Here is a 12,755-nt window from a genome sequence, read left to right as displayed (position 1 = left end):
AAGATGGGCTTGCTGAGCCAGAGGAGTGTTCTTGGTTCCTCCCTGGCGAGTGACCCAGAATGATCTCTTGGGCCACCAGCGTCTTCTGTAAGCTCAACAGAGCTAGTCAAATGGCTCTGAGCTCCAACTGGTGGAAAGACCAATACCCCTAAATAGGACAACGATTGCAATGAGCTCCCCAGCCCTAAAGGCTGGCATCTGTCATTACCACGATCCAGGAGGTAAAGTGTAGTGGGACATCCCAACGGAGAGACTGCGGTAGAGCAGAACACACACAACTGCATCCATGTGTGCAAAAGGAAAAAACTATAGAGCGCGCTAAACTGTACAGTGAAGTACTATAGAAACAGAGTGAAAAATCCGAAGTGGATGCCTTCTGCAGCCATGTGACTAAAGGGAAATAGCCTTACCGTCTAGAATGTCTCACTTATTGCACTGGAAAATGCAATTAAAGACACACACACACCCGATGTCTCTCACAGACTACAATAGATTGTACTTACCGTTGTGCTGGTGCTGTTCCTGCTTCAGCATAAACAGTAGCTGGGGAATAGTGAAGACTCCTACCTTAAACAAGCATAATAAAAAAGTTCTAGATGCTTAGTTCTTAGTCAGACTGACCAAAAATCTAAGACCCCAGACCCTAACAGCTACATGTGCGGTGTGGGGGGGGAGGGCAATACAGTTGGCAACCAATAAAGTACTCAAGAATTGACATGGATGCCAGACAGCCTGTGCTCCAGCTACGCTACAAGGGGAACAGTCCCCAAACCACTAAAGTATTAGTGCAGGCTGGCTAGGTAGGTGCCTTGCAAAAGGGTTGTCCTCCCAGCTACACACCTCTGACACAGCCAGGAAGAGCTGCCCAAAGCAACCTGGAGACCTATGTAGCACCAAACAAGTCTCAAAATAAATAAAAAATTGTGAAAATAACAAACCGAAAGCAGAGCAGATTAGAAAGACACCTTCAACTCACGTGAAGAAGGAAAAAAACTGAATAGCTTGTACACAGAGCAGAGATAGAGGAGACAGAACCGAAAAAAGTATATGCCTTCTACACAACTCGCAATTATAGATGAATAATCCACTGGAGTTCAAGACTCATATGCCTTTTGCACTAGAAATTATTTCTGCTGTCTATTCAGTTAAGATACCAAAATAGATCTGCAGCTAATATTCACTATGGTGAGGCAGAGGTAATTAAACACACAAAGGATATACAAACCTCCAGGCAAATACGATTCACTTGCAGTGTCATCTCCATCATCGCCATCTTCATCATCACGACTCAGTAAATTGTTTACAGCAAGGTTTACATCAAGGTTTGTTCTTTGGAGTTCCCGTATAATAACACTTCTAGATTTCCCTTGTAAGACTACTTGTGCCTGTACAATAGAGGAGATTTTATATGCTCAATCAATTCTAGAACTCAAGCTTCAACAGGATTCAAAGATTAGGTTCTTACCTTTGGTAAACTCTTTTCTATTAATCCACGAAGGAGTCTGTAAGATAGGTTCTCAATCTGTACCTGCAAACTGGGTCTTGCAGAAAGTCACACTCATTGATTTTGGCTCCTCCCACATAGCAGAGGAGCACTAAGCCCCCTTCAATTTAGTCCCCAAGCAATCGAACATCACTAGAACAAAGCATACAAAGAAGAGGATATGGGGAACTTCTCCACAAACATTAACACTATTCTGTTCTGCTCTACAGCATATAAGAGAACAATTAATAAACAGGAAAAAAATCCACGCACGGACATAGTAGCAATAAGAACCAACCTGTTGCGTGCAATGAGCACGAACATGAAAAGTAGGCAGTGACTAAGATATGTACTCACATATATAGGATGAATCTCCACAGGACCCGTCTGCTGGCCGGAAGATACTCAGGACTGAAAGTAGAAACATCCGAGGCAGAAAATGAAGGCGATACAAAAAGAATCAGAGTAGACAGAGGGTGGGCAAAGCACAGTTACTTACCGTAACAGGTGTTATCCAGGGACAGCAGGCATATATTCTCACATGTGGGTGACGTCATCTACGGAGCCCCGATGCGGAAGCATTTTCAAGCAAACTTGATTGAAGATTTAAGTTTGCTCTGCTGCTCCACGCATGCGTGCCTTCCTGCTCCACTAGGGGAGCATCCCCTCGTGGTTTCCAGTTCACTTAACTAGCAAAGAAGCCAACCTCGGGGAGGTGGGCGGGTTGTGAGAATATATGCCTGCTGTCCCTGGATAACACCTGTTACGGTAAGTAACTGTGCTTTATCCCAGGACAAGCAGGCATGATATTCTCACATGTGAGTGACCTCCAAGCTAACTGAAAAGGGATGGAGGGAAGTTGGCAATTTAAGCAAATAGATTTCGCAAAACCGATTGGCCAAACCGGCCATCGCTCCTGGATAGTGAGTCCAGACAGTAGTGGGAGGTGAAAGTATGAACCGAAGACCACGTGGCAGCCTTGCAGATTTCCTCGATAGGTGTGGACCTGAGGAACGCTATGGAGGCTGCCATTGCTCGGACCTTGTGTCCCGTTACTCGACCATGTAGCGCGAGACCAGCTTGAGCGTAGCAGAAGGAGATGCAATCGGCCAACCAGTTGGACAAGGTGCGCTTGGAAACTGGGTGACCTAACCGGTTTGGGTCGAAGGACAAAAACAATTGTGGGACTTTCCGGTGTGACTGAGTGCGTTGGAGGTAGAAGGCCAACGCTCTCTTACAGTCAAGAGTGTGGAGCGCCACCTCTCCGGGATGAGAGTGGGGCTTGGGAAAAAACACAGGAAAGACAATGGACTGATTGAGGTGAAAATCAGACACTACTTTAGGCAAGAACTTTGGATGAGAGCGGAGTACCACCTTGTCGTGATGGAATACCGTGAAGGGTGGGTCCGCTACCAGAGCCTGTAACTCACTAACCCGCCGAGCGGAAGTGAGCGCAAGCAGGAAAATTACCTTCCAAGTGAGGAATTTTGGATGGCATTTGTCTAGGGGCTCAAATGGAGGTTTCATTAGTTGAGCCAGAACCACGTTGAGGTCCCAAACCACCGGAGGAGGTTTGAGAGGAGGGTGGACATTCAGGAGACCCTTCATGAAGCGAGAGACTACGGGATGGAGCGAGAGGGCTTTCCTTTCCAGGGGCTGGTGAAAGGCCGCAATCGCACTGAGGTGTACTCGAATGGAGTTGGTCTTTAGGCCGGAGTGAGATAATTGAAGTAAATAGTCAAGGACCAGAGGGACGGGGACCGACACCGGGTCCTGGCTGTGGGAGGAGCACCAGGTTGAGAATCTGGTCCACTTTTGGGAGTAGCAGGTTCTCGTCGAGGTTTTTCTAGAGGCTTCCAGTATCTCCTTGACTGATTGAGACATGGGGAGAGAAGTCAGGGGGAAAGAAACCAAGCATTCAGATGAAGAGATTGAAGATTGGGATGTAACAGCGAACCCTGACCCTGTGATAGTAGAGAGGGAAACCGAGGCAGAGGCAGTGGATCTCTGACACTGAGTTGAAGTAGGAGGGAAAACCAAGGCCGGCATGGCCAGCGAGGAGCAATCAGGATCAGGGTGGCTTGTACTGTTTTCAGGTGGACAAGTGTCCGCAGGATCAGAGGAAACGGTGGAAACGCGTACAGGAACCTTCCCTCCCAGTCGAGGAGGAAGGCGTCGGCCTTGAGCCGGTCCGGGGAGTACATCCGGGAGCAGAAGAGAGGCAGTTTGTGATTGTGGGGGGATGCGAACAGATCTATTTGAGGTGTCCCCCACTGTTCGAACACCTGTCGTAAGGTCTGAGAGTGCAGTGACCACTCGTGTGGCTGGAGGAGGCGGCTGAGTCTGTCCACCAGACAGTTTTGTTCTCCTTGTATGTACACCGCTCGAAGGAAGGTGTTGTTGGAGATTGCCCATTTCCAGAGGCGCAGAGCTTCTCGGCAGAGGGGCCAAGACCCTGTTCCCCCTTGTTTGTTTACGTAGTACACTGTTACCTGGTTGTCAGTTCGGATGAGAACCACCCGGTCGTGGAGCAGATGTTGAAAAGTTACAGCTGCGAGATAGATGGCCCGAAGCTCTAGCACGTTGATGTGGCAGCGACGGTCCTCTGCTGACCACATCCCTTGAGTGCGTAGGCCATCCAGATGGGCTCCCCAAGCGTACTCCGATGAGTCCGTGGTGAGGACCTTGTTGTGTGGGGGGGCGAGGAAGAGCAAACCTTTGAAAAGATTTGAAGAGTCGGCCCACCAGCGGAGCGATCGTTGCAAGGAAGGAGTCACTGTCATGGGGCGATCGATCGAGTCCCGATCTTGACGCCATTGAGAGGCTAGGTTCCATTGAGGGATTCTCAGGTGGAGACGGGCGAATGGTGTGACGTGGACGGTGGAGGCCATGTGGCCTAGTAGAGTCATCATCTGTCGAGCTGATACCGAGGGTAGCAGTGAGATCTTTCGACTCAGATTTACTAATGCCTCTAGACGTGGAGGGGGGAGGAAGGAACGGAGGTGAACCGTGTCCAGCGTGGCCCCGATGAACTGCAGGAACTGCAAGGGGCTCAGTTGGGATTTTGGGAAGTTTACCTCGAACCCCAGACTCTGTAGGTAGATAATAGTCTGTTGGGTCGCTGAGATAACCCCTTCCCTGGACGGGGCTTTGATCAGCCAGTCGTCCAGGTAGGGGAATACCTGAAGGCCCTGGGAGCGTAAGGCAGCTGCGACCACCACGAGGCACTTGGTGAAGACCCGGGGTGACGATGCTAGGCCGAAGGGGAGGACTCGGTATTGTAGGTGCAGGTCCCCTACTTGGAAACGCAAGAATTTGCGGTGAGCGGGGTGCACTGGAACATGTGTGTACGCCTCCTTCAGATCGAGGGAGCAGAGCCAATCGCCTTTTTCGATCAGGGGGTAGAGGGTCGGTAGGGAAAGCATCCGAAATTTTTCCCGTACCAGAAATTTGTTGAGTCGTCTCAAGTCTAGTATTGGGCGTAGGTCTCCCGTTTTCTTCGGTACCAGGAAGTAACGGGAGTAGAAGCCCTTCCCCTGTTGGTCGGGGGGAACCTCCTCCACCGCTCGCAGGCGAAGCAGATCTCGAGCTTCTGAGAGGAGTAGTGGTAGCAGCGTTCGGTTGGGAGGGCACTTCCCTGGGGGGCTGTCTGGGGGAATGGCTTGAAAGTTGAGAGAGTATCCTGATGAGATCATGCCAAGGACCCATGCATCCGACGTGAGTTGATCCCAGTGAGGGTAAAAAGCTCTGAGGCGGCCCCCAATAGGTAGGGAGCCTGGAACTCTGGCGGAGGGGGTCAGTCCCCTTCCGCGTATCCTGTCAAAAGGACAGGGATGGTTTGGTAGTTGCAAACGGTTGGGATTTGGGTGAGGCCCGGTGGTGGGTTTGCGGAGGCCGGGAGAAGGCAGGAGTGGATTTTTGCGGGTAGCGGCGCGGAGGGGCCCTGAATGGCCTGGATGCGGGCGGTTTTGGCTTTTGCCGGACAAGGGAGGCAAATGAGCGTTCGTGTTCAGAGAGGCATTTTGTAGCCGCCTCGATAGTGTCGTCAAACAGCTCTTTTCCCACGCAGGGGAGGTTAGCCAACCGGTCCTGTAAGTTGGGGTCCATGTCGACCAGGCGCAGCCAAGCTAGTCGGAGCATGGCGATAGCAAAGGCTGCCTCTCTGGAGGAGAGTTCGAAGCCATCGTAGGCCGCGTGGAATAGATGGAGGCGTAGGTTGGAGAGGGACTCTACAAGCAGGCTAAGCGCTCCTTGGCGGGAGGCTGGTAAGTCAGTCTCAAAGGCTCTCAGTAGTCCGATGAGGTGTTTGAGGTAGGATGTGAAGGTGAAAGTGTAGCTTTGCACCCTAGAGGCCATCATCGCATTTTGATATAGTCTCCTGCCAAACTTGTCCAGGGTTCGGCCTTCCCGACCTGGGGGGACCGTGGCTGAGACCCGGGAGGGGTGAGCCTTTTTCAGGGACGATTCTACCAACAGCGACTGGTGGGAGAGCTGTGGTTGTTCAAACCCCGGGTAGGGTACCGCACGGTACTTGGCCTCCATTTTGGAGGGGACGGCTGTGACCATATAGGGGGGTCTCCAGGTTCCTGAAGAAAGCCTGTTAGAGTACCGGATTAGGCGGTAAGCGAAGGGACTCTCTGGGCAGTGATGGCATGTCCAGCTCCGCTAGGTACTCCTTTGAGTATCTGGAGTCGGACTGGAGGTCTAAGTCCAAAGCGTGGCCCATGTCCTGGACAAAGCGAGTGAAGGATGGGCGGGATGTTCCCGAGGCCCCGTGTGGGGTCAGTGAACGAGACATCCGTCGGGTGGAGAAGGACGGGGAGGCTTCCCTCGAGTATCAAGGTTCCCGCTCCGATCCACGTTCCGAGACCGGGGAAGCACTGTGAAAGTGTTCCGGGGTCGGGGGATCTCCGACGTCTCGAGGAGCCCCTCGGAGACGATGCCGGGGTTCGGGGTACCGATCGATGTCGAATCGGTGACCTCGACCCGGACTCCCTCGGTGAAAGCCTGACACCTTGATTCGGAGCTCCGGTCCGAGGGGGAGTTCGGAGGATGCGCGGATTGGAGAGTGATAACTCCTCCACCCTGAGCGGTCCCGTACGAGGTGTAGGGGAACGGCCTCGTAGAGTGGGGGAACTCCGGGCCTTCTTGGAGGTACGGCGGTTCGAGGTTTCTGTCGGTTTAGCACGACGTTTTGCCCTGTGGCGGTCTGTGGAGGGAGAGCGCCTCGGGTGCCTCGGCGAGGAGTCAGAGGAGGATGAGATGCGGCGGAGCTTGCGCACTTTTCCCCGAGGTGGCTCGACGCGAGGCTCAGGCTGGTCTGGCACATGCGGGGTCGAGGTCGAGGCCGGTTGTATTCCCGTGTGGTGGAGGCACGGCCCGAAGGCTTGGAGGGCTTCGCCGGGGCTGTAAGCATGGGGCTTCCGCCATGCGTCGCCGGTGTCCCCGAGGTTGGTTTCTTTGCTGGTAAGGAACCTGAAGAGGGAAGAGGGGACTTACCCAGAGCCGAGGTTTTCTGTTGTCCCGAGGACTTCGGGGTCGAGTCTCGAGGCGATGCCGAGGTATTCGGGGCCGAGGTCAAGGCCGGGGCCGAGGCCAAGGCCGGGGCCGAGGCCGGGGCCAACCTTGAGGCCGAGGTAGAGGGTTGGTCTGGGGCGAAAAGATCCGCCATGCGGGCTTTCCTTCGACGGAGGGCCCGGTTCTGGAAAGTAGCGCACTGGGGGCAGGAGTCGGTTGGATGAGCGGCCCCCAGGCAAAGGATGCACCGGCGATGCGGGTCTGTGATGGAAAGAAACCGTTCGCACCGGGTGCACTTTTTAAAGCTGGTCAAAGGCCGGGACATAGAATCGAAAGTGGCCGCGGCTCGAGTAGCCACGCGGCCACGGGGACCCGGAAGCCTCCGGGTCGGTGAAAAACGAAGCAGGAATCAAGTTAGAAAAGAAAAATTCGCGCACAGCGACTTAATCGAGAAAAAACAAGAAAAAATCGCGGTGTTAGAAGGCAGTTGGGGCAGAGCCTGAAAAACACGACTTCTAGGCTCAGCGGAAAATTTTGAACTGGAGACCACGAGGGGATGCGCCCCCTAGTGGAGCAGGAAGGCACGCATGCGTGGAGCAGCAGAGCAAACTTAAATCTTCAATCAAGTTTGCTTGAAAATGCTTCCGCATCGGGCCTCCATAGATGACGTCACCCACATGTGAGAATATCATGCCTGCTTGTCCTGGGATAATACAGACTCCTTCATGGATTAATAGAAAGAAGACTACCAAAGGTAAGAACCTAATCTTTCATTCTGTTAAATCCACTCTGGAATCTTACGATAGGTGACGCACCAAAACAATGGCAAGTCTAGGGTGGAACAGAAGAGCCTGCAATGCCAAGGATCTAAAGGTGGCACCAGATCAAACTGCCACATCTACTCCGTAAAATCTTGTGAAAGTATGAAACGAAGACCAAGCAAACGCCTTACAAATTTTAGACTGCTTGAGACTCCACCCACAAAGCTATGACACTCCTGGTCGTTGAGAAAAACCAGCTGCTTACCACAGGCAATGTAAGTTGACAAAATAGCCATGTGGACCCATCTGGCAATAGAGGCCTTGGACACTGGCCTACCAGGCCTGGAATGACTAGTCAGGACAAACATATGGTCAGAAAGATGAAATTCATTGGTTCTAAGTAGTGAAGTAAGCCTATTCACATGTCCTTCTTTTCTGACCCCGTGGGACATAAGAACATAAGTATTGCCGCTGCTGGGTCAGACCAGTGGTCCATCATGCCCAGCAGTCTGCTCACGCGGTGGCCCTTCGGTCAAAGACCAGCGCCCTAACTGAGACCAGCTCTACCTGCATACGTCCGTGTTCAGCAGGAACTTATCTAGCTTTGCCTTGAATCCCTGGAGGGTGTCTTCCCCTATGACAGACTCCGGACTATGACAGACTCTGGACAAAATGCAGGCAAACTTCCTGGTTGACATGGAAATCCAAAACCACTTTTTGAAGAAAAAAAAAACTGTATGGAGGGATACCCCCGCATCCATGATTCAGAGAAAGGGCTCTCTTCAAGAGAGAGCCTGCAGAACAGAAATACACCTTGCTGAAGCAATCGCCACAAGGAACACCGTCTTGACCATAAGGTCCAGAAAGGATGCATCCTTATGCGGGTCAAAAGGAGCTTAGCAAATCCCCTTCAGCACAATATTAAGGTTCCACATAGGAAAAGGCTGCCGTAGGGGTGGCCTCAAGCACAGCTCCCCCCCCCATGAGAAATCTGGTCACATTTGGATGAGCTGTGACACTGAACTGTTGTGTGCCCTGAAGCATGAGAGGCCTGCCACTTGTAACTTGAGTGAAGCCACTGCAAGACCTTTCTCTAGATCAGCTTGCAGGAAGGCTAAGACAACTAGAATTGGAGCAAGCAATGTCTCCACCTGGTCTCTGGCACACCACTGCTAGAAAACCTTCCAAACCTTAGCATAAGCTGCCATAGTAGAGGTCTTTTTGGACCTCAAAAGAGTGTCAATGACTACATCAGAGTAGTCCTTTGAATCAAAGCTTTGCGCTCGAGCCATGTCGTAAGACCAAAGTGCTGGGGGGGTTTCCATAGGAACCGGGTCCTTGGCTGAGATGGTCACAATGAAAAGGGAACTTAAGGCCCTTGTCTCACTAAAGACAAACGAGATCTGCATACCACAGCCAGTGAAGACAGTCCGCGGCCACTAGAATCACCAGGCCTGGATGAGTCGCACTCCTGTGCATGACTCAACCCACCATGGGCCAAGGTGGGAAGACGTAAAGAAGCTCCCGAGTTGGCAGGGAATGAACCAACACGTCTAGTCCTAAGCTTCCTAGCTCCATTCTTCAGCTAAAGAAGCACTTGACTTTTGAGTTCTTGGCTGAAGCCATCAAGTCTATCACTGGCCTTCCCCAACAATGCACAATGAGACAAACACCCATTGCGAGAGAGAGACCACTCTCTCAGGTCCAGGGCTTGGCAACTGAGAAAGTCTGCTTGCATATTTTCCACTCCAGCCACAAGTGCCGTGGGGAGAGCCTGAAGGTGCACTTCCACTCACCAGAATAGCATCCATACCTACTGACTCAAGTGAGCACTTCTGTCGATTCACATACGCCACTGCAGTGGCATTGTCGTAAAAAAAAAAAAAAAAAAAAATCCTTACCACTTTTCCTTTCATTGTATTTTTTAGAGCTCCCAAAGTCAGCCTTATGGCTTGAAGCTCTACACCAGTGCATCTCAAACTGTGTGCCTCTTGAGATTCTAAGTGAGCTGCGGCACACTGAGGGAGAAGAGCGGTGCCTGCCAGCTAACTTCTCTACGCGGTACAGCGCCAGAACTGCCTGATTCGCCAAAGGCCTGCATGTTTCCCCCTTCTCTCTAGCGTCCTCCGGCTTACCCTCTGGCCTCCCAGTCTCACCTTTAAAGCTAATTACAGCATCCTGCAGAGGATCGCCAGTAGGTAAAATGATTTTATTTTCAATACAGTGATTGAAATGTGCCAGTTTTGAGAATTTATATCTGCTGTGTATAGTGTGTGTATATGAAAAATGAATAGAAAAAATTGCATTACAATTAGTAAAGGGGTTGGGATCTGGGGCAGAGCTTGGGTGGGCCTAGGGAGATCTGTGGTTGGGGCACTCAGTTGATATTTGTTAGAATTAAGGGGTACTTAGCTTGAAGTAGTTGAGAAACACTGCTGTAGGCAATCAGCTGGTGCCAGTGCCTCTCTTTCTCTCCGGTTCTCTTCCCTGCTGGCATCCCTACTGGCGTCTTAAGGCCCATCTGGAGGGCCTCTGCCCATGCGCGGATGTCGACGTGATGTCATACATATGCATGATGTCATCACGGCGACATCTGCGCACTTCTGAGTGCTTAAAGCCGTGGCCACCACCTTTAGTGTGCCCCGGCTCGAGAAAGTTTGAGAGACTGCTCTAGACGGTTGATTGACCACTTCATCTTATGGGGAGTCCACTAGCCCTAAATGGAGAAGTCTCTGCAATGAGCTCTCCAATTAAAAAGACTGGTGTTTGTCTTGAGCATTATCCACTCTGTGATCCGAAGAGGGGACCACCAAGACAGGAGGGTCTCCTGGAGAGACCGTATGTACACCCAGGCCCATGGGAGCCTCAAGGAAGGCAACCATGGAACCCAACACCTGAAGTAATGCCAGGCAATGGGGGTCAGAAGCACTAAAATATCCATAATCAGTTTCTGGAGATTCAGTTTGCATGGCTCGGGAAGAAAAACACAACATTGCACTGTGTCAAACTGAACGTCCAGATATACCAATGTCTGAGTGGGCGTTAGCTGGCTCTTCTTAAAATTGATAATCCAGCCCAGCAGCTGCAGCAGAGACACCACAGACCCCACTGCCTGCTCACACTCTGGCTAGGATAAAGCCCTGATCAGCCAGTCATCCAGCGGTGGACTTAGACCCCCCATTCTGCAGAGGTAAGCACTCGCAGCCACAACCACCATAACTTTTGTGAAAGTGGTGGGGCCATTGCCAACCCAAAGGAAAAGCTGCAAACTGGAAATGTTGATGGAGAATATGGGAATATGAAGATAAGCTTCTGTCAAATCCAAAGATGCTAAGAATTCCCCCAGAGTCACTTTTGCAACAACCAGTCACACTGTTTCCATTCGAAATCGCAGAATTTTCAGGAATGCATTGACTGCCTTGAGATCCAGAATGGGTCTCCAGTCCTCTGAGATTCTCTTTTGCACAATGAAGTATAAGGAGTATCTCCCTGAGCCTGATTCTTCTTCGGGGACTGGCACTATGGCTTTAATGTCCAAAAGCCACTGCACGATTGCTCAAACCTTGGTCTCTTTTTCTGGCTTTCCGGCTGGAGAATCTAGAAACAAATCCAGGAGATGAAAAAAGTCTAGCTTGTGCCCCTCTTGTATAATGTCCAGTACCCATTAGTTCAAAGAGATCCATCCCAATTCTCAATGAAACGCCGACAACCAGCCTCCAGTGTGAGGAGGTGCGGTTGGAATCCTGGCATCAATTGGGACATTTTGGAGGAGGAACTGGTGAGGCAGAGGGTAAGTCTCAGTGGGGAAGGCCGCGAAGCAGCCTGTTCAGAGTGCTGCCACCATTTTGAGGCTTCGGAGGTATGTAAGGTGGTCGGTGGTGTTCCAGTGCACAAAGGGACAGGAGGGATAGATATAACACGGTGAGAGGGTCGGTGGGGTTCCGGTGCACAAAGGGATGAGAAGAAGGGATAGGTAAAGCACAGTGGAAGGGTCAGTGGTGTTCCAGTGCACAAAGGGATGGGAGGGAGGGATCTTAACTAGGGCTTATTTTTGGAGTAGGGCTTATATTAGGACCTTCCCCAAAAATCATGCTAGGGCTTATTTTCGGGATAGGTCTTATTTTCAGGGAAACACAGTAGTATCAGTGTGCCAACTTAGGCAATTTGGATCTGCAAGAACCTGGGTACTGGGTACTTGAGCAGTGACCTCCACTAAAGAAGGCACTGGCTTTGTAGCCTTGCGGCGTGCCTGCCGGCTGCACCATGTGAGCCGGGTCCATAAGATAGGCTCTCCAAATGAGCTGGACAAATTATAAGGAAAATCCACACACAGGGGCTGAAGCTGACTCCTGACAGACCCTGCACGAGGCTTTGAAGGGATCCCTGGACTCAGAACACATATGCTTCCCACCATCGCCAAAAACCGATACCGGGCGGGATTTTCTGCCCAATTCTCCATTCCACATCGGTTTCCGGCCTCCTCCTCATGTGCGCCACAGCACGCAGTATATGAACGCTCCTCCACCGGCGATCTAGCACAGCCACAAGAATTCAGGAGATCAGATGCTGAGGAGTCCATTTCTATTGATTTTTTACAAAATCGAGGGGTTTTGAGGCACAAAAAAAGTTCAAAAGATCATTTAAAATCCAAGATGACCGCCACCAGAAAAATCACGCAAAAAACAGCCCATGGAAACTAACTGAAATTTTTTTTTTTAAACACTAAAATAGGAAACCCCCCAAAATGACATTTTTTAGCCCCATCTCCCCCTCTCCCCAACATACACATAATTTTCCCATAGAAAATAATTAGGCTGAACTCGCAGTGTCTGCCTGTCAGCTTTCTCTCTGCAGTCAAAATGAAAGGAAAGGAATTTCTGCCTCAGAATGTCACCAAACTGTCCAATGTTCAGAATCTTTGGGATGCCAGTAGGATGGACCCCAACTGAAACCTCCGCCCCCTTGTAACAACACATGATCAGGGGAGGGAAAAC

The 12,755-nt window shown here is 51.0% G+C and overlaps 1 protein-coding gene across 8 annotated transcripts in view; it reads right to left on the bottom strand.

The window, feature by feature from the left end:
* UBR5 (ubiquitin protein ligase E3 component n-recognin 5) overlaps positions 1-12,755 on the bottom strand; it is a 1,080,924-nt gene that overhangs the window by 876,328 nt on the left and 191,841 nt on the right. For all 8 annotated transcript variants that reach the window (XM_033933084.1, XM_033933089.1, XM_033933086.1 and 5 more), the window contains one exon: positions 1,226-1,385. In XM_033933084.1, the coding sequence (XP_033788975.1) occupies positions 1,226-1,385 (160 nt within the window). The remainder of the gene's footprint in view (positions 1-1,225; positions 1,386-12,755) is intronic.

The sequence above is a fragment of the Geotrypetes seraphini genome, chromosome 2, assembly GCF_902459505.1.
Source record: "Geotrypetes seraphini chromosome 2, aGeoSer1.1, whole genome shotgun sequence".
NCBI classification, from domain to species: Eukaryota; Metazoa; Chordata; class Amphibia; order Gymnophiona; family Dermophiidae; genus Geotrypetes; species Geotrypetes seraphini.
The sequence above is the reverse complement of the archived record's forward strand: the minus strand, read 5'-3'. Positions and strand labels throughout refer to the sequence as shown.